This window comes from Taudactylus pleione, unplaced genomic scaffold (genome assembly GCF_031769625.1).
Source record: "Taudactylus pleione unplaced genomic scaffold, aTauple2 ptg000352l, whole genome shotgun sequence".
NCBI lineage: Eukaryota > Metazoa > Chordata > Amphibia > Anura > Myobatrachidae > Taudactylus > Taudactylus pleione.
Window position 1 is genome coordinate 15,498,304 of NW_028284753.1, and position 22,346 is coordinate 15,520,649.

Consider the following 22,346-nt stretch of genomic DNA (forward strand, 5'->3'; position numbering starts at 1 on the left):
CTCATGGGACTGCCTTCATGGTGTTATGCAGGACTGCATTTAACTTCTATTCAATGCACGAGTACCACAAATGGACGCTTGGAAGCGGATACTTAGACAAACAGCAGCAGACTGACCCCAATGACACCAAGCACAGGCTAATTCAAACTTCTAACTGCATATTTTAACCATTGTTGCTCTTTACAAATATAATACAATCATAGCCCTCATAAAACAAACTTTATTTAAACAGAGAGAAAATGATCAGCAATACATTAACTAAAGAACAAGTGTGCAGCATTGAGATTAGTCAAATGTAATGGAGAATCCTCTTTCTTGTTCCTTCCTTCGGCTCTCGCATTCTTTTGCTACCTGTTCGACTTTCCTCTGGAGAAGAGCTGGGAAATGAATAAAAGGACATTTAGAAAACTAGCAGAAGCTAAAGCAGGTGAAGTAGAAGAGCAATCCCTGTGATACTCACCAGAATTCTGATCAATCCACTGCAATGAATCCATGTGAGCATTTAAGATTTTACAGATTTGCTGGAGCTGTGATAAAAGGGGAAAAAAATCAAAACAGGTTATTATATAAATGTACAACTACAATTCCAAGCAAACTACAAAGTCATGGTCAGTTTATGTGAGAGAGAACGTCTCCTGTAATTGCCTGTGCTTGCCATCAATGTTTACACCAAATACCTTATGCTAGATTTCCATTTTATCCTAGGACACAATTTCACATCTTCTACACATTAATGTCAGATACCCAAACAGTCACTGTAGGCTTTTGCGTTCTCTCCAATAAATTACTTTATAGTAACCGCTACAACTTAAACTATCCTCTATACCCATATTTGTCTATTTCCATCCATTTTTAGAGATGCTTATAGTAGTGAAAATGTATTTACTATCAGGATAGATAAGAATTGGTAAATGATTGTGACAGGTATGGCTTCTTTCCAGGTCCATCCATGCTTTAGCACATTGTATTGTAGGTACTGGATACAGCACTTATTCCCTGCATGAACTAACTACTTAAGGTTGAAAGGACGGTTTGGTAGAAACCGCACAATTCATAGAGGCTAGATACAGAAATGAAGACATAGAAACAGTCCCTGTCCTTAACACGTCCTCGCTATAAGAAAAGTTTAACACCTAACTTATAATATTTATTAAAATATACTCTTATCCTCTCATTCCTTCTGTTTCATAGCTGGATACATGGTTACTATAAGATGCAATCCTTTTTCTGGACCACTAAATGAAGATCTTACTGACATTTTGCTTGCATTGCACAAAAGGAGCGCTACATTTGCTGTGGTACATTGTAAAAGGATAAATCATGTAATTTATATTGGAAATGGAGTTCATCACAGGGATTAGTGACCCCCTTTGGCAGAGCCGGATTATGGAGGTGGGGCGCAAGAAAGCTGTGGTCGGGTCCAGCACTGCTGCTGCTGTGTGTTGTGCACTACTCTATGCACTGCTGCTGCTGTGTGTTGTGCACTACTCTATGCACTGCTGCTGCTGCGTGTTGTGCACTACTCTATGCACTGCTGCTGCTGTGTGTTGTGCACTACTCTATGCACTGCTGCTGCTGTGTGTTGTGCACTACTCTATGCACTGCTGCTGCTGTGTGTTGTGCACTACTCTATGCACTGCTGCTGCTGTGTGTTGTGCACTACTCTATGCACTGCTGCTGCTGTGTGTTGTGCATTACTCTATGCACTGCTGCTGCGTGTTGTGCATTACTCTATGCACTGCGCTGCAGTAATGAAGCCTCTTTCTCCTCTGAGCTTTCCCGTCCGAGACTCCGCCCCTTTGCCTCAGTTAAGCCCCACCCCTTCCCCTACTATACCCAGTGTTTAGCCTTGCCCTTCCCTAGTCTCCACCCACCAGTCCTCTTCTTCCCCCCCCACCCCATGTATTAATATTATGCGGGGTATATTACTGCCATCTGGGTGGTGGGGTGGGGGTGAATTAATATTAAGGGGGGTATATTACTGCCATGTAGGTGGTGAGGTGGGGGTGCAGTAATATTATGTGGGGTATATTACTGCCCTCTGTGTGATGGGGTGGGGGGTGTAGCAATACTGGGCCTGATTCAGAGGTGGATGGATCTGCAGTAGCAGCTGCGACAAAGTAGCAGCCACTACAGCGTCTTGATGCTAATGCTGCGGTCGGTAGGCATCTTATTGAGACACCCACCGGCCGCAAAACAAATCCGCTGATACGCGCATGAAGACGCACCATCAATCGAACATCAACTGCACCATCAGACATTAGAGGAACCTTATGGTTGTTCAGAATGTCTGCGGCGGAGTCAGTTAAACTGCGTCTTTCGACGTAGCACAGACACCAACACGCCCATTGCCATTTAAGTGGCGGTAACCATAGCTGCGCCCACCTCGGAATCAGGCTCACGAGAGAGAGAATAATTCCCCTGCCTACCTCTGTAATAGGGCCCCCCTATCTGAAGTGCCCCAGGCCCCCCCATAGTCTTAATCCGGCCCTGCCCTTTGGTCAACATGTGCAGGCTGTAAATAAATGAAAAGCTTAATTTCTGTCAAACGACAAGGCACCATTTGTACTATTCAAAAAGTATCAATAAATAAAGCTCAAAATGTGATACAGCAGGTAGGACATGGAGGAAAATAAGCTTTCTAACCGGGTTACTGGTATCTCCAGGACCAGCAGATGTGTTGAGGTGTTCTATAACGTCTTTTAAGTCCTGGGCCATACGCTTCAGTTGGGCATCGATGTTCTCTGCCAGCTTGTACCTATTTACAGAAGAAGGAACTTAGGCTTTGTATTTGTAGAAGGTTTATGTGTATTATAATACAAGCTAAACAATCTGAATTAGACCCTTATCTGGAACATTATTCTATTCATGTTTAATTAAAAAGCAACTATGGTTTCCAACTTTAGTCTTCACTACAATCAATACTAAATAGGGTCACGATAATAACATAACCATAGGTAGGTGGAGTTCATTTCCACAATAAAATGGTTAAATCCTAGAACTTGTATTCACTTAAAGTGCATGGTTTTCCCCAACTACACACCCATTTATCCTTAAACCATCTTACGTTTTCTCTCTCTCCTCATCTGCATGCTGGAGGTAAATGGTCCCACTGTTTTCCTTGACAGATTCCTCCAGTGGGCTCAGAAGGTCCTCTAGCTCTTTCTGTTGAGAAAGGATAAAATCCAATTCTTGATCCAACCTACAGTAGTAAGTGAAAAAATAAAACTTTAGAAATACAAAAGAACAAGGCGAAACAAGAAACTTAATAGAATCTAGGGAATAGTTCTTTATTTAGGAATTACCTCACACTCTTTGTTGGAAAATATTTTATGATCCTGTTTCTTTGGAAACATAAGAATTCTCAATAGAGGGAAAATAAATTAAAGATTTCCAGAGGAGAAACAATGGGGACTGTCCTGAGACAAGAGAGATACTGGGAGCTCTACCCTAAGTATACAAATATTACATACATTTACACATCGTAATATAGAAAATGGCCATTTCTGGTGTATCTTTGCACAAACAAAGCGTAGCACAAGAAATGCTGCTAAAAGCTTTTAACCCCTTCAAGCCTGCATGGTGATTCACACTAGTGATCAGGCCTATTTTGTGGTTTTGAACTGCACCGTCTTGTTATTGCTTTTTAATTCCACTTTCCGCCAAAAATCTTTTATATATTTTTTTTCTGTAACATATAGGGATTTGGTAACATATTGAAATATAAATATATAGACCTAAACTTAAAAGCTTTCTGAGTACAGGGTTACCAAAGATGTATACTAATCAAGGTTGTGAGTAGATCTAGCCATAGGAAGAGACACATTATTCATTTTCTTAACAGTTTATTTTTAACCTGGAGTCAGCTCCCACGACGAGGACTCAGGAGTTGGTTTGCATAACCCGGCCCATCATGGTGAGGCACCGATCAGCCAACCAATCGTGTGGCCGGCGAGTTGGCCATAGACACAGCACAATGCCCAATATGTCTGCAGACATATTGCTCATCAGCTGTGCAGCACAGCCAAGGCGATATGTCTGAACGACGTCGTTCACAGACATATCGTCTGTACGAACTGGCCGACCAGCACAAGATACATTGGCCGATCAATTGATCGGCCAATATATCTGCCAGTGTGTACCCACCATTAGACACGTGCTTTCCATAGACTTATCATTTAATATGCCTGTTGTGAGATAATTGTACCCAATGCAATCCCTTAGAATTAACGAAATGTCTAGAAACTGAACAATTCCGGCACAACTTGTCCAACATTTATAAATCTTATCTATTTATATAGATATATAAATTTCCCAAACTGTGCCCCGGGCACTCTAGCCTCCAACTGGAATAGCTTGCTCCGGTGCCCCCTTCCTCATGACAAATATATATCCCCAGGTTTAGGGGTCTCTCTGTTTGTTCGGTCTAATCTCTTGAACCAATGAATGGATTTTGATGGGTTTTCACTATTTTATACAGCATTGGTTGAGAAAGGTTTTATGTGTATGAACCATTCATCTGTGACAAAAAGGAGCCGAGCAGTGACAATTTTACTGAAGCTAGTCACAGAAAAAAACAGTTGTGCTTTGTGCGTGACTGACTGCTGCTGCAGGGTTGAAAGATGAGCTCTGAATGGCTCAGAGACCGTGAGAGCTAATCAGAGAGAGCAATGTGCCCGTTGCTTAGCAGCAGCCTAGAGAGGGGAGGGAGTCAGGTACTGAGCAGGGTCACGTCTGAGGCAGAGAGTGATAGACGCCCTCAAACAAACCCAAGAAGATGCCCTGATGCAAACATAGTAGCCTGGAAGGAGCCAGCGAAGGCATAGCTATCAGGAATAAAAAAAAATAATAAACCATCAGAACACCATCAAATGATTTCCATTTGATGGTGGCAAACATCGGGCCGCCACCACATGGTAAAAACACTACACCATTGGAACAAAAAAATTAATATAAACGATGGTTCGCAACCATTGGATTCTGATGTCCATCTTTACGCTGAACCTGCAGGCAGACTTTGGCCACCGTGTAATGCTCCCTCTTCAGCAGGATGCTCCTGCTCAGCCACATGCCCTTGGTGAACTGGAGGCACCACCAATGGAAGTCAGAGCTTTTCTCAGACAGGGGCACTATGACGGGGAAGCTCAGAAGGTAGACCAGGAAATATAGGGTACATTGTGCAAAGAGGACATTGCTCATCGCCATGGTTTGGTAGCCGGAGAGGTGTGTGCATGGAAGCTGAGGAAATATGCACAGGTGTCCCAGGGACATGCTGCTGATAATTCTTACGGTAGCTGCAATACAAATCTCTCATCCATGATCCTCCTGCCCTTCCCAGCACATCCCATTCTCCAGGCCCCAGCCAGATGCAGGGCAGCAGCAGTGGGGGTTGTGGTGACACTGGTGAGATGCAGGGGGCTTGAGTGAGAAGCAGGGGGTTGTGAAATGCAGAGTCCTGTGGTGAGATGCAAGGGGCTGTGGTAAAATATAGGTTGCTGTGGTGAAACGCAGGGGGACAGGAGTGAGAAGCAGAAAGCTGTTGTGAGATGCAGGGGGCAGGAGTAAGAAGCAGGAGGCTGTTGTGAGATTCCAGGGACTGTGGTGACATTGCATAGGTTGGCGTGAGATGCAGGGGGCTGTGGCGAGATGAAATTGCTCCTATGTGAAGTCGATGCGGGTCACAAGTACTGTATAAATGAGCTATTAAGTCTGCATATAAAAAGACACATTTATTTCATGTATTACAATGCATTTTATTTAATTGGGAAATTTACTTGTTCTACACTTAGCAGTTCATTCGGTTAGATCAGAAAGTGGGATTGTGAACTTTAAATAATTTTCTCAAAATCAAATCCATTGGGGAACTGGAAACAGTTAGATCCCATGACTCTAATGTCCTCAACTGGATGTATGACAAACTAACATTTTGTTTAATATATATATATATATATTATGTTAGCTTGTCCTACATCCAATTGAGGACATTAGAACCATGGGATATAGAGGTGCAGATAGGAACCTCCCTGAAGTCTGAGCCCCTTTCGCCTCTATGTCTTCCAGCCTGCAGTGCATTAGAATATATGCGGTCGTGCCCTTATATTAAGGCTGAATAGAAAAAAACTGAAATCTTCATAGATAATTCCAAAGGGGGGGGCAGGGTGTTTAAGGGGATACACCTCAAAAGCTATTGGAGGTACCAGGTTGAAATTTGGCACGGACGGGTAGAACTGTCGCCCAGTGCTGCATTTCAGGGCAAAAACATAAAAAATAAAAATATGAGGATTTGGGAGTAATCTAAAGCTCCAACTGTCTCTTTTTTTCTGATACTCTCATTTAAGACAACTTTTCTGCTGTTCTCTATGAGGGATTTTTGGGAAGGCTTAACTCAGGGTAGGGGGTGAATTTAGACTAGGGGTTTGTTTTATTAGGTAGCTATTGTTCCAGAATATGGCCTTTTGGAGTTCAGGTAATTGGGATTTCTCTATGGGAAAATTCTGTTTTTTCGAGAGGACCCCCACGTCGCTCGTTCCCTGTATTTTGGCAACCAAGACTGGCTCTGATTAGCCTGGTGCTGGTTGTGCTTAATACAGGGAACCCCTACGTCGTTTGTCCTGTGTATTTAGCACAATCAGCACTCGGGCTCCAAAGCATGTAATTTTTTTTTTTATATATTACACATTCATTTTTTTTAAATAATACATGGATGAATCTCACTGATACATCCATGCATCTGTGTCATATTGATTGGATTTTCTCAGGTGCATGCCCAGCACCAGTGAGTCCCTTTGTTGCCCACTGATGCTTCTGTGCACGCCCGTTGCTGCCACTGCTACGCACCTCCACTGCCCCACACACCTGCAGCCTGCCCCCACAGCAGTCTCTCCCTCTGCGCCCTTAAAACACCTCCTGTGTGCTGTCTCCTCCACCCGTGTTAGTGTACCCATTTGTTGTACTTCTGCCCTAGTCAAAGCCCAGATCTCAATCCAATTGAGAAACTGTGGTCAGACTTGAAGATTGCTGTTCACAAGCGGAAACCATCAAACATGAAGGAGGTGAAGCAGTTTTGCTTTGAGGAATGGGCAAAAATCCCAGGGGCAAGATGTGACAAGCTCATAGACTTATCCAAAGCAACTTGTAGCTGTAATTGCCACAAAAGGTGGCTCGACAAAGTACTGACTTTACGGGGTGAATAGTTTTGCACGCTTAAGTTTTCTGTTATATTGTTCTAAATGTTGTTTGATTCACAATAAAAAAAAAAAAACTTCACAGTTGTAGGCATGTTCTGTGAATGAAATGATGCACACTTTCAGACAATCCATTTTAATTTCAGGTTGTGAGGCAACAAAACATGAAAAATGCAAAGGGGGGTGAATACTTTTGCAAGGCACTGTAGGTTTATATGCAGTGGTGTAGGAATGCAAACAGTTTTTTTTGTACTTATCTGTTAAATCCATTTATCTTAAAATCCATGGAGGACACTTGAGAGCTGTGGGGTATAGATGGTGCGAGTGGAGACTAGGCACTAGATGGTAAAAGTCTTCACAGCACAGGTTCCTCCCCCTGTATACCCCATCCCCTGCCTCTGGTGACCAGTTTACACTAACAAAGCCGAAGGACAGAGAGAGGAGAAAAAGAGGAGGGGGAGCCAGACAAAATCACACACAAAACAGCAGATTGATGACAAGAAAGCAACACCCCGCTGAAGGACAGAGCATGCCAGGGAGGATGACAAGTGTCCCCCATGGAGTATGAGAAACTGATTTATCCAGTAAGTACAAAAATCCTGTTCTCTCTTGCATCCAATGGGGGACACTGGAGAACTGTGGGGATATCCCGGAGCTGTCTGTTATGGAGCTCCTGTGCTTAAGACAACACCTTACGACCAAAACTGGCATCAAGAGAGGCAAGGGTGTCAAATCTGTAAAACTTAATAAAAAAGTGTGCAGCTCTACAAAGCTGTGCCGCTGAAAAGCCAAGACGAGCCAACCAAGAGGTCCCCCCACTGACAGAGTAGAATGAACGCACGCAGACTCAGGAACCAGCCTGCCAGCAGATTGGTATGCATGGTGAATCACAGCCCTGATCCACCTCGCAATGGACCACCTAGATGCAGGCCAGCCACAGAACAAAGAGCATCTGTGCGACGTAAATCCTTGGTTCTGGATCCGCAGCGCCTGAACAACACTTAAACGTAAGGATGGATCCGACTCACCGAACTCCCCATCCGGAATGGAAGGTACGACAATCTCCTGATTAATGTGATAACTGGAAAACACCTTTGGAAAGGAATGCCATATTTGTGCATAGAACTGACAGATCCTCATAAGCAACGGGAAACGATGCGACCAAAGCGGACAATTCTGATACTCTCCTGGTAGAAGAAATGGAAAGTGAGAAAACTTGACCTGTGGTTCTTTACTTGGAAGAACCAAGTTGCCAACGGAATCCAATGTTGCAAAGGGAGGTTCCTAGATAGCACGAAGAGCCAGGACTAAGTCCCACGGCACCACTAGGGGTACAAAAGACAGCTGAATATGGGAGCTGAATATGGGCGTATTCAATTAGCAGCAAAAATGTAGGGTTTTTTTAACCATTGGCGAAAATGGACGTTTTTCGCCCCCAAAAAACTGCGAAATGTTCGCTGATAAAACGGCAAACAGGCGAAAATGGAAGAAAAAAAAAAAACCTGGAGAATAGTTCTCCATCCCAGTCAAGGAGAAAAATAAACATGCAAAATCCCTATTTTTGGCAAAAAAATAAGATTTCTTTCAGAACCCTTTGGACACCACCCCCTAATGACAGATTAACCCCCCAAAATTTCGGAAGTTGAGTACTTTGGCGAAGAACGACCGTGCAAATTTTGGGTGAAAAAAAACAACAACTTGTATTGTAAGTATTGGGTTTTGATTTTTAGGGCGGCGGTATAGATGTGTCAAGCGTTTTAAACATCGCACGCGGTAGCAGCAGGCGTTTAACGGTTTTTAAAATTGGATTTTTACGACACAAAAATATACTTGCACCCATTTTAACGTACCCCCCAATTTCCGTGGAACAGTAATTTCCTGGATTTTTTTTTTTTTTCACCCAAAATTTGCATGGTCGTTTTTTGCCAAATTTTGGGACCATTTATCATTAAAGGGGGTGCCTAAAGGGTTCTAAAAGAAATCCCCTGGTCTGGTATGGAGAAGTCATCTCTCCAGTTTTTTTTCTCCATTTCACCTATTTGCTGTTTTTTTTTGCCCAAAAACGGCCATTTTCGCCAATAGTGAAAAAAAAACAAAAAACAAAACACCAAACATTCTGTTTTCAACGCTAATTGACTATGGCCGTATGTAGGAAGCTCTGAACAACAGGAATTATCGCCAGTTTCTACTGCAAGGAAACAAAGGGCGGAAACCTGAACCTTTAAAGAACTAAGGCGAAGACCTAAGTCGAAACCTTTCTGCAAAACAGATAGCACCCTGGATAAACAAAACACAGAAGGGGAAAAAGCCTGTCAAGCACACCATGTGAAATAGGACTTCCAGACTCTTTGATAGATATGGGACGGCTTCCGGGCCCTCAGCATAGTCAGAAAAAACCGCGGGCAGCTAAGATGGATTTTTCAAATGTCACCCCATCAAAGCCAGTTTCGGAAGATAGGGGTGATAACAGGGGCCTTGACTGAGAAGCCCGGGACAAAGACAGCCACCAAGGAGGGACCACTGACATTCAAAATAGGTCTGTTTACCAAGCTCAATGAGGCTAACAGGGAGCCTCCAGAATTGGCAGAACCCACTCCACTCACAGCTTGTTAAGAACATACGGAATGAGAGAAGTCAGAGGAAAGAGGTATACCAGATTGAATGCCCACGGAGCCAACAGGCCATCTACGAGGTACTCCCCTGGATCCCTAGTCATGGAACCTTACCTGTCCTCCTTGTAGTTCCGCCTGGAGCCTGTCAGGTCCATGTCCGGCTGGTTCCACCGATCCCCAAGTATCTGGAAGACTGCAGTGTGTAGGGTCCACTCCCCCGCATGATAAATCCGCCTCCCAATTCTCCACGCCCGGGATGTAGCCAACAGACAGGGTCTGAAGGTGCCGCTCAGCCCAGCACAGGATCCAAGCCGTCTCCCGCATGACCTGAGCCTGAGATGGGGGAAGAGCCTGTGCTGTGAAGACTAACCATCTAGTGCCCAGGCTCCCCTCGCAGCATCTATACCTCACAGTTATCCAGTGTCCCCCATTGGATGCAAGAGAAAGTATTTATCACAGATAAAACAAGTATATGCAAAAGCATTTTATAAATAAAACCATTTTGAATACTAAATTGGTGGCTTATGGAGAAAGAAACATTTGGATTAGACCTGTACAGAGAAGAATAATTTTCCTATGATAAGGTATATAGTAAAGGCTATTGACTTACCTCTTCTGATCCAGTTTTACTTTCTCCATCTCTCGATGTAAGGAAGTAATCTGGCAACATAAAGAAGTCAAATATTAGATAGACTGCCACTTCCATTAGTAACAAAAACCACAAACAGAACAGAGAACAGATCTTATGCCCAGTTCTCACCCTTTCTCCGTTGTGGATCAGTGTCCTGTCCCAAGCGTTAACTTGTGTGGCTTGCTGTAAAAAATGTTTTTCTTGATCCTCAAGCTCTAAACTCCATTTATTAATAAGGTTCTCAAGCTGGACATAAGTCATCACAGGAGGCGCACTAGTGAGGAAACATTTCAGAAAAAAAACTTGCTTTAACAAATCCTATTACCAAGCATAGTGTGTGCGCTGTAAGTATTAATACAGATGAAATGCCATGTATGTAGATTTTTTTTGGCTGAGGTGACTCCCCTTCAGCCAGAGCCAGGGGATAGTAATACAGAACCAGCAAATATAACTAAATTTACAAGGGGAGGACAAACAACCCGCACCCTGGGCTATATTCACTTTGGGCCTGAAGCAAATTTAGAAGTAAGGTATTTTGAAGCAAATAAGTCTGCATGGAAAAATCCGTATATTTGCCCATATGCAGATTGTAGACATCCGGTGATGTAACCACATCTGCAAGAGCTCTAGGATTCCTACTAGTCAGGTGAGCACTTACACCTGCCAAAAACATCTCCGAACAAGCAGATTTCTGCCTATGTCCAGCTCCTGCGGGAAAACAGCCTCACGGAACTACTTGAGAAGCCTTGTTGCAGCCCATTTCCGCTCCCTCGTGCATATGGCTCAGAACGGTATACGCTTATTTTCAAAATTGTGAAAGATGCGCTCTGAAAGCGGGCATACATTCAACTCCACATTACCTCCTTCGTGTTTAATAGTCCCATGAATTTATAGGAATAAAATAATTCTGGGTTTTAGTGCTCATTGAAATGCAAACAATGTTAAGGACAATACATAACTCACCCAAAACAGAAAAGCAGAATCTGTCCCCTAACGCAGAGGTTCCCAAACTCTGCCTTTATACTCCAGGTTTTAAGGCTATCCATACTTGAAGCCAAGTGACTTAATCAGTACCTCAGTCCATTTGATGTAACCATCTGGACTCAAACATGGATATCATTAAATTCTGGACTGTAATGGCAAAGTCTGCCCTAAGGCATTGCTCCATATCAGGTAGAAAACAAGAGATATGGTAAGAACTTACCTTTGTTATCTCTGTTTCTACGAAGTCCATAGGGTCCACAGGGTTGACCTTGGGGTATAGGTTGGGAACCAAATCCGGGCACCACGCAGTTAAAGCTTTTAGCTCCCAGGATGCACTTGGGTCCACTCTCCCTATAACCCCGCCCCCCAGCCAGAGGCACCTCAGATTGTAAGTAGCCAAAGGCCGGAGGAGGAGAGAAAAAAGAGAGAGAAAACTGGAACACTCTAGAACCATACTCACAGAAAAGGAGACGGGAAACCGGTGACCAGTAACACAGCCCATATGAAGCCAGGTGCGTCAGGGCGGGCGCCCTGTGGACCCTATGGACTTCGTAGAAACAGAGATAACAAAGGTAAGTTCTTACCATATCTCTTGTTTTCTACTTCAGGGTCCATAGGGGGTCCACAGGGTTGACCTTGGGGATGTCTCAAAGCAGTTCAACCAAGGGTGGGGACGCTCCTGTGCTGAGAGGAGAATCCGTCGCCAAAAAGGAAGCATCCTGAGAGGCAAAGGAAACCAATGCCTAGAACCTTAAAAAGGTATGGACAGAAGACCACGTGGACACCTAGTAAGGCAAAACAGCCGAGGCGCCACGACGAGCCGCCCACGAGGGTTACACGGCCCGAGAAAAAAAAAAACAAGCCTCAACGACAGAAATGCCCACCCATGGGTAGGCCCCTGAGGAAGACATACGAGGCCATCCAGTCAACATTTCATTATAGGCCGGCCATCGTTTCCTGTTAAAACAAGAAACCGCAAACCACCAATAAGGAGTCCGATTACCATAAGGAACTTGAACGGATCACATAAAGCCAAAGAGGCCGGACCACAGTCCATGTGGCCACACCAGCCGAGAGGACTGGGAACTGAATGGCCATACCATAAGTTCCAGATTAATATGGAACCTAAAAACCACTTTAAGAAGAAACACAGGGCGAGAGCAACTCACACCCTGACATGATGCCCTCCAGAAGAGGGAGCCACATGAGAACGCTCCCAATTCAGACACTCTCCTGGTTGATTTAAACACCCTGAGAGAGAGAGAGAGCTTAAACAATAGACCATGTAATGGCTATCACAACCAGCGGTTCCATTGACTGTCCCCGGAGGGAACAAAGAACCACTACTAACTCCCCAGGAGTCCCTAGGAAGGACAAGTGGAGACATAATCCAGAAAACACTCCAAAGGATGAACTGGATACCAGAGCGGAGCAATTCCATATCTTAACCATACCGACAGTGTAGAGATCCGCACTGTCAGGAAGGCCAGGCCAAGGGTGAAACCCAAGCCAGCTGGAAGGAATGCCAGAATATCTGGAAATCCTGGACACCGGAGGATCGTATCGACAGGTACGATACCATAAGAATTATGTATGCCACAGTCCGTGGCAGATCCCAGCAAAGTCTGGCCTATCTGCTCTAAACATCTCAATGAAGACAGAGCCAGGGAAGCCCGAGGACCACAGTAGGGGCGCAGTTAAAGACAAGCGATCCAGATCCAGGGAAAAACAAGGACCCTGAGACAACAGGTCCAGATAGTGAAGCAGTAGGAACGGAGCATCGATGAGGAGACTCCGAAAATCTTAGTACCAGTGATGTCTGGGACGACCTGGAGCCCCCAGAAGGAAAGCCCCTCCGTCTCGAATTAAACTTCCGAAGACCTCGAGGAAGAAGGGAGACCGGAGGACACAGGTACACGAAGTGGAAGGACCACTTCACTGACAAAGAGTCACTGAAGGTAGCTTCAGTACTCCTAGAGCTGGACTGTAACACCGGTAATGTGTGATCGAGTCAGAAGGCCATGGGGATCAATCCCCTCAGGGAGGCCCCCTCTGCTCACCAGGAGTTGAAACCTCTCTTGGAGAAGAGACTAGTCCCCGGGATGCACGCCGTGACGGCTGAGGAAGCCCGCTTCCCAATGGAGAGCTCCGGGAATAAACACCGCAGAGTTGGCCAGGAGAAGACCCTTGGACTATGTCAGAATGGGTGACATTCCTAACATTGCCACCCAACTACCAGTGTTGCCTAGACGGAAGCCACTGTTGTGACACTGTCGGACTGAACCTATTCAGGTTTACCGTGACAAATGGGTTAGGCCAGAGTGAAAGTCCAAGACAGCTTAAAGTATCAACAAGTTAAGTGGCAGGGCAGAAGCGACAGACGTCCAACTGCCCCGAAACGAATGCGGACCAGACACTGTCTTTAGCAAAGAACACCCTGGACGAGATGGCCATAGCCACCCGGACAGAGACCAACTCGCCTCCGGAGAAAGTATCATCGTTCGAACAGCGATCCGATGGAAAAAACTCGATCCATCTGGAGGGGAGTCAATTATGGCAAGGCCTGGAATGGAACTGAGCACATTCCACCCTACCAAAAGGTAGACACTCTGGTAGACCGCGCATCACAAAGAGTAATGACATATGTCGACTGCGTAGATATCCGCACACTCGAAGTTGAAGAGTGGAGATCTTGTCTTACGCCAGAAAAATTCTCAGATTCTGAGAATCCAGCAGTGCTCCCAGATGAAGAAAACCCTGTGAGGGATGCAGGGAGGACTTTTTCTCCGTTGACTAATTATCTGTGCCGAGAAGAAGCCCCGGTTATCCTGACCTGGCGGTAAAGTACCTTGGTGATCCTGCTAAAAGCAGGAGACCGTCCAGAGAAAGGAGCATTCGGATACACTGAACAGGTGAACTGTCAGAAAATCCATAAAGCTGGTAAACCCCGGTGGAGTTGAGGACAGCCCCAAAAGGCAGAGCCCGAAACTTACAAGTGTTGCTGTGGCACAGCAAACCTGAACCCATGCTGATGAGAGGGCTCTGTATGTACCCGTAGGTACGTATCCTGAATACTCGGATATACCATAAAATCCCCAGGTTCCAAACATCGGATGATGGAGCATGGACGATTCCACCTGAGTCAAGGCACCGTTTGAATCTGATTCAGGGATTTGAGACAGAGTATAGGCAAAGGAGGACCAGTCGGTCACCGCCCCAAAAAGAAAGTAGAACAACCAGTCCCTCACTGAGATAGTGAGGTTGGCCGAAATAGCTCTGCTTACCACAAAGACTGTATAGCTTTCTGGGATTGTAAGGCCCTGATCAGTTCTGAAGAAGGGCCCGTGTAACAATGCCTGTGAGGAGGCTGCATGAGCAATGAGAGGCCGTTGAGAATCAGTACCTCACTCTGGAAATTCCCCAGATGTAGACCTGTCCCGTCAGGCTGAGGGTATATCCTCAGGTGTAGAAACAGGGTCGTCCGGAAGTCCAGGACTGCTCGGTACTGGATATGGTGGCCCCCATGGAGGCCGACAGCCTAGGAAAAAACAGGCCTTTAGGCTGACCCTGAGGACAAAAAGACTTAACAGAGTTAGTCCGAATGTAGTGGGAGTAGCTAAAGACGGTATCTCCCCATTAGTGATACTGCCAATGATGCAACGATCTTGTCAAGGTCAGGACCAAACAAGAACTTCCCCATGGAAGGAGTGTGCACCTCTGCTTTCCCATAACGCAGCCATAGGGTACTGCGGCGGATACAGACGCCGCCGAAACCCTGAAAGTTAGAAGACCGGCATCCCATGAGGTAATCCCACATATGACCACTGCATATTTTGTGAGCGGCAAAAAGATATTTGAACCTCAGACGTGTTGGAGGGGAAAAACGTCACAAAAGCATCACCATGCGATGGCCATGGTAGGACGGGCAACAGGCCCTGAAAACGAGTACATTGATTTCAGGCAAAGTTAACACCTACGGATCCGTAAAATTCGTCCAGGCCGGGATGGGAGGCGTATTAATGCCTGTAACCCGATGATTAACATACAAATCCATCCCAGAAGGGGATTTCCATTACTTGTGAGGACCCTCAGGGAATGGGAAACAGGAGGCCTTTGTGACTCCTCGTATCTGGGGACAGCCAGACTCCCACTATGAGATCCACCCTTGGGCAGAAAACGGGAGATGTATGATACAGGTGCAGGATCGACATTCTCTATATCCAGAAAGAGCCTGGCTACCAGCCCCAAAGCAGGGATAATAATACTTGAGATCGGCTCCCCCCATGTGAGAGGGAAAGAGCCGAATATACCATCCAGTTCACGGCAGAGCCACTGGTCAGTAACCACAGGGCGTATATCACGCCAATTAGTATTTCGTATAAAACGACATCCACCAGGGTGGCCGTTGTGGTAATCCCTGCAAGGGGAATGACAGACCGATGTGGTATCGGAGGTAATTCATGTACTGTGAAAAACCCCGGCGGGGAGCGACAGTCTGTTGCACAGGGGTAAATTGCAAGAAATTGCAAGATACCCCGAGTTCAAAAGGGCAGTATGGTGAAGTAACTCCAAGCGAGTGACGACAATGGGGCCCGCCCGGCGATCCTCAAAGGAGAGGATCCTGAGAAACAACGCCCTTTAAGGGGGTCGTGCAAGGGGCCCCGCACCAGATGGTGCCGCATACATAAACCTTTCTGAGTTAAAATCCTCCGCACTAATTCCTGCAGGCTATGACTTGCAGGATAGCAATAATGGGTGCAGTATCGTGTGCAATCTCCTGGTCAGATATATCTGACTATCTTGACGGAAATATTAAGCAGCGCCATACCGGTCCTGACTGACGCTAAGATTAGCTGCAGGGACCCATTATCAGCGTATGCAACTCACAGTTCCATCTAAAATATGGCAACGTGCAGCACGCAACAGTATGTGACAAACCTCACAGATATTAACAAATATATATATGTGAGGTCTCAGAACCACCCCAGGTACACCTGTATTAGGGCAGATAAAGAAAAGGGATAGATATACACTGACAGGTGAGAGAAAAAGCAGACAGTCAGCACTAGCATAAGTCACATACAATGCAGAAAAATATATATACATACATAAGCATGACATATAATATACTGCACAATGTCGCTACATTCAACTGCCCAGATTCAGTGTCTGGGAAGGCTATAGCGCTGTGTACACTCACCCAAAATGGCCAGGTACGCAGGGGGACTGGGCTCACTGACATCCTAAGAGTTCTGCAGCACCACAGAGAGAAAATGGCCACTGGAGACCTCAGAAGAAGCGTGGCCCGCGGAGGAAGCAGCTCAGCGACGCCAGACTGCATTATTGAAAGGCGAGCTGAGCTGAGGGGAGGAGCCGCTAGACAGGGAAGGCTTCCTCCCCTGGCTAGCAATTGACCCCCCGGGATGCCGGCTCCCGCTGCCGCTATAATCCCTGGTGGGCTGTGGACACGCGGGGTATGCCTCCATGGAGGGGGAGCCCGCCGCCACCGCTAGCGCCTCCGGTCTGTCCCCAGAGACCGGAGGCATAAGGCTGCATATTCACACGTGGATCACCGCAAGCGGTGACCACGCGACTTACCTGTCCCCGTCGATCCGGCAGCAGCCCAGGGATTCCTCCAGAGCCCGGCTAGTACAGACTCTGGGGTCCCGCTGCGATCCCCAGATCTGTACTGGCGTCGCAGCGCCGGCGGGGTGTAGGAGCGGCAGCTCAGACGTCCATTGGACAGTCTGATGCTGCCGCTCTGAAGAGTAGTAAAAAATAATAAAACAAAACTCTTTTAAGCTTAGGGGCTGCTAAGCAGCCCCCCTGCAGTAACGGTGACCCAACTCCGGCCGGGCACCAACTTAAACTGAGGTGCCTCTGGCTGGGGGGCGGGGTTATAGGGAGAGTGGACCCAAGTGCATCCTGGGAGCTAAAAGCTTTAACTGCGTGGTGCCCGGATTTGGTTCCCAACCTATACCCCAAGGTCAACCCTGTGGACCCCCTATGGACCCTGAAGTAGAAATGCCCTTGTTACCCTGATCCATCTCAACCTAATTTATTTTTATTTTTTTAAATATTCACAAGTACAACCAGTCATTTATACTTAGAGGGAAAGATATGAATTCACATCGAAACATCTAGATATAAACTTATCTTACCTTACAATGAGACCTGGTGCAGGGCCAGAGGTGCTAGTCTGCACAATTCCAGTGACTAGTGGTTTGACACTCAAGGATGCTGCATGAGGAATAAGAAAGTTACACCAGCACGTTACATAACAAAATGTTTTATTACTTTTCCTGGGCACATATGACTTTAGCCTGTATTCATTCATATTTTACTGCACAAGGTTTAGGTTAAAAAGAGAAACTATGAATTATTAAGTTTTAAAAGGACTTTGGCCTTCTCAATAAATGTATAAGAAATGCTGGATTATTCTCAGGAAATCGTAGCTCATATAACTGTTTTCAGTGCTTCCAAAATAGATAGAACCATTACATTTAGAGCAGTAATTTCAAATATTTTTTAAATTATTTTTTATTATTTTAAAAGACCGCTTGGCTATCACAAAGCTTAAATGTACTTTTCCAGTAGGGTCTACAGCACTGTAACCTAGTATTCCTTTTATAACATTGCTCTGTTTGGTACAGAAATTTGGCTGACATTGGAGTTGTGAGACAGGTGTTTGCGCTTGCAAAGATGTATTTGGTCTCTACTTCTCAGCAGAGTGCAAAAAGATCTTTCATTGAACCCAAGACAATAGCAGCTTTCTTTGCGGTCACATATTAGAGAAAGGAGAGGTAGAGGGGACATGCCTGATGAGAACAGGAGCATGCCAAATCGCTCTACTCACTAATTTATGCATCATGTGACTGCAGATAGTCAACAGCTGTTTTAATCAAAGCGCAAATATAGGAATAATAGAGGGCTATACATCTATGTACCCGATTCCCCGTTCAGCCGATCTGATTCAAAGATCAGTGATCCCTCAGCGAAACGCGAAAAAACTGCATATTAAAACTCCCCGACCCACCAATCCTGTCATTTTTCAGTCGGGATTGGTGAATTGAGGATTCCATAATGTTAGATTTCCCCACTTCCCAGCTATACAGGGAATTGACGCAATCCATAACAGATGTAAGGCCCCATTAAAAACCTCCTTACCATTCGGATTGTAAAGAAAAACTACATTTTAGAGGGGATTTCAGCTTTAAATATAAAATTGCCCATTTTCTCAAGCTTGTCATGTCACAAAATAAATCTCTATTGATCGTCAAATCATTCTTTGGCTATGTACTCAGTGATTATTTTCTATTGCAATAATATTGTACGTAGTGTTTTGTCTGGATACAATGGGTATCATATATTTATTCTCACATCAAACAAAAGGCTGCACAAGACCACTGCGTACCATTTCACATAGAAATACAAAGCACATTTCAAAACAAACACAAAGTAGCCTTAACAAAGCAGGAGCTGGACAGCCAGTCCTCCCTGAGGCAGCCCAGCCCTCCCTGAGGCAGCCCAGCCCTCCCTGAGGCAGCCCAGCCCTCCCTGAGGCAGCCCAGCCCTCCCTGAGGCAGCCCAGCCCTACCTGGAGCAGCTGTAGTTGTGATTGAGAAAAGTGATGGTGCAGAGGTTGCAAGCAGGGAGCTGAGGGAGGAAGTGCTGGACGTAGATGGCGCTGTTGACGTCAAAGCTGCATGGAAATAAGGCAAATTTATACACAAAAAAAAAATACACGCCTAAATATTTAACAGATCTATTTAACAACTGAAATTTCTTGATGCCTTACCATTTCATCCTACTATAGACAAGAATTGAGGCTTGGGGCGGCAATAAGAATGCTATTCTAAGGCTTGTTTAGCCTATATCCCTATTGCGGTTTTAAAACAAATCGGTCAAAGCCGTTCATGACCTGGAACTTGTGAAATTACTGTAATCACTTTAAAGGGGCTATTAAGATGGTGGTTAACAAGCTTTTAAAAAGGGTTATCAGGTATAAGCACTTGTATGCAACACAAGTGTAAGCTTAAGGTGCCCACACGCTGGACGATTTTAGGCACGATTTGCACAAAAACGACGCATCGGAACGATACATCGTTTAAAAACTTGCAAATCGCGCAGCTTCCAGGAACGATAACGATCCGATGCTTGGCCCCTCGGGCAGTTTGTCATATCTTCAGGTCTTACCTACTGCAGGGAAGATCTGGTGATATTGTTAGCGATTTGGTGCAGATCGTTCGTGTTTTTGTATCCGTGATCGATCATACGATAAATCTTCTGGTATTCGTCATTTGAGTGGCATTTCCCTGGACACTCCCACCCTCCATTTTGTGCAGCATCGTAAGGAGATTAGAGTGGCAGCACACAGACATCATTTCAGCCCCGATTCTACTACTTTTGGTATGTGTGTATTGCTGGCCACCAATGTTTATCCCACTGAACACCAATGTTTGCCCAGCAATAAAGTATGATCCCCTGAAGCGCCTGCTTTATATACCCCCTAGTTATTCCAGCCCATTAATTAAATTTATATTAAAATATTTTAAGATAACAGGCAGGTGTTTGTTTAGCAAACGATATATCGTGAACGATCTAACGATTTTGAAATAGTTAGTAACGCATGATATATCGTTAAGTCGTTGGTAGATAGTTTGTCAAGATGAACACTTTATGCAGGATATCGTTTGTCCAGGACTACCGGGGAGATCAAGGGAAATCGTTAACGACATTGCATCGTTTGCGAGTCATCCAGTGTGTGGGCACCTTTAGCATTAATGTGATAAATACTGTCAATGTTGTCCTATTTTTTTATTATATTATTTTTTATTTATTATTTTTTGTGAAACCACATGTTTTAACATTGGCCCATGAGCTTACCGCTCTTTTCGGCCATTTTTATGATGACCACTTCCGGTTTTTTTATTGGTTAATAAAGTTTTCCCTATAAAAGGAAGTAACCAGAGAGAAGGAAACTGTCCTTGAAAAAGTACCTAGGCAGGTACGAAACGCGTTGGACCCCTGAGATAGTGTGGAGGAAGAACAGTGGAGCATTACTGGACTACAACTTGACGATCTTCCTGACTTGTTGACGTCATCCTGTGCCGCTGCTCACAACCACCGCTACCCCACTTACACTTCGTGCAGCTTCCTGTGCAGTGCAGGCAATTCAACACGCTGCCAGCACTAGAAGCCACAGATTAAGGTAGGGACAGCTAGGTCGCATTGGATTTAACATACCACTGCACGCTTGCTTGGACCTGCCATCAATTTTTCCTAAAAGAGCTTAAACATATGGTTTCAGTGTTTTATGTTTGTTCATTTGTTTGTTTATACAATAATTTTTTTTTTATTGTTTCATTTTTTTTGTTTTCCCTGATCTAGTTTTAACAAGCGCTCGTTTTCCCTTTCCATACTTGATGTTTTTTAATTGAGCAGCTGTATAGACATACCTAGCGCAGTTCATTTATTTTTATTCTTGATAAATACTGTAATCAATGTTAAAAAAAAAAAAAAAAAATGTCAAAGTGAATTTCACCAATAATAAAAATGCAAAAAGCTTCATAGTTTTGCTGTAGTTACTTCAATCTACAGGGCATAGATAACATGTCTTTTTGTAAGAGAAAGGAGCAGATCTGGACTGTTGGAGACCCACCAAATTGAGACAATGCTACACCAATAATGATTGCAAAATACGCGCAATACAGCGTTTTTACGCTCTACAGGGAGCTAGGGACCCAGACTATTAAAAATGAGCGGGTCCTGTAGAACGCACTGCGACTCACCGACTTGTGGCAAGCCTCAGTGTCTCCCCAGCCAAGTGTTGCCGGCTTGTCAGCACATAGCCTCTCCTGTGATACTGTGGGTTCGCCCACCCATGACCTAACAGCGGCTCCAGTCAGCATGATCACACTGTCAGTGTCTACATACAGGATATCTGGACAGCGGATCAATTCCCCTAACATACTGTGGCCAGGTCACCACTTAATCACAGCACACACACTGCTGCCAGCATCTGTATTACCTTATGTACCGAGGCTGGAACAAGGTCTGCTGTGCTATTGATTTTGGGCACTGAAGGGTGAAACAGCTGGGAGGACAACTGACCAGTGAGTCTGGAGTGGGTGAGAGAGCATACAGCTCACGGTTCATATGATATATCAGTTTATGAACACATTCTTTTTTATCGCATGCAGCTTTCACTTAACATAGTGGGTATATTCATTAGCATTACAATAATTTTTCACCATGCGATTGTGATTATTGTTCAATTATTGTATTCTGATATATTTTATATTTATATGTAGGTCTATTTTCATTTATTGGATTATATGTATTATATGTAGGTCTATTTTCATTTATTGGATTATATTTATTACGCTACAAGTGAACAGCGCTCCATATAATTTTTTGTTCTGTTTTAGTTGCAACCCGAGACCTCCCTCCCTAAGATCAGCACTGCTTGCCCTTATCCCCCTCTACTTCCTCCCTGCCTCAATCCCCAGCTCTACCCAAACTGCCGACTGCCTCAACCCCCAGTTCTACCCCAACTGTCCCCAGCACTGCCCAAGCTGTCAACTGCCCCCACCACCAGCACTGTCCCAACTGCTGCTTGGCCTTAGCCCCGTCTCTGCCCTCAGCAGCGCACCTATTGGCTATGTGAGATCAAGGAAATGTGTTTATAAGCATTATTTTATTTATTACCAATTATTTATATAGCACACATTCTGCAAATGACGCTGTTCACAGACATATCGCATCTGCTCTGCAGCACAGCAGATAACCAATATATCTGCAGATACATCGGCGCATCTGACTGTGTGTACGGGTGGTCAGCTCAACTGTGCGGGGAAATTAAAATGCCTGCCCAGTAGTGTCGTCACGGAACACACATCGAGAGGCCCATCGGTAAGTCTGTATAGCTTGCCT

General features: G+C 45.0%; 1 protein-coding gene across 4 annotated transcripts in view; it reads right to left on the reverse strand.

The window, feature by feature from the left end:
• Nucleotides 1-202: 202 nt before the first annotated feature.
• Nucleotides 203-22,346, reverse strand: part of NUP62CL (nucleoporin 62 C-terminal like) — a 32,918-nt gene continuing 10,774 nt past the window's right edge. For all 4 annotated transcript variants that reach the window (XM_088444297.1, XM_088444293.1, XM_088444295.1 and 1 more), the window contains exons 5-12: nucleotides 19,009-19,113; nucleotides 17,573-17,651; nucleotides 10,557-10,701; nucleotides 10,407-10,456; nucleotides 3,068-3,202; nucleotides 2,647-2,758; nucleotides 461-527; nucleotides 203-377 (exon numbers count right to left, since the gene is read on the reverse strand). In XM_088444297.1, coding sequence (XP_088300423.1) covers nucleotides 286-377; nucleotides 461-527; nucleotides 2,647-2,758; nucleotides 3,068-3,202; nucleotides 10,407-10,456; nucleotides 10,557-10,701; nucleotides 17,573-17,651; nucleotides 19,009-19,113 — 785 coding nt within the window. In that variant the 3' untranslated portion in view covers nucleotides 203-285. The remainder of the gene's footprint in view (nucleotides 378-460; nucleotides 528-2,646; nucleotides 2,759-3,067; nucleotides 3,203-10,406; nucleotides 10,457-10,556; nucleotides 10,702-17,572; nucleotides 17,652-19,008; nucleotides 19,114-22,346) is intronic.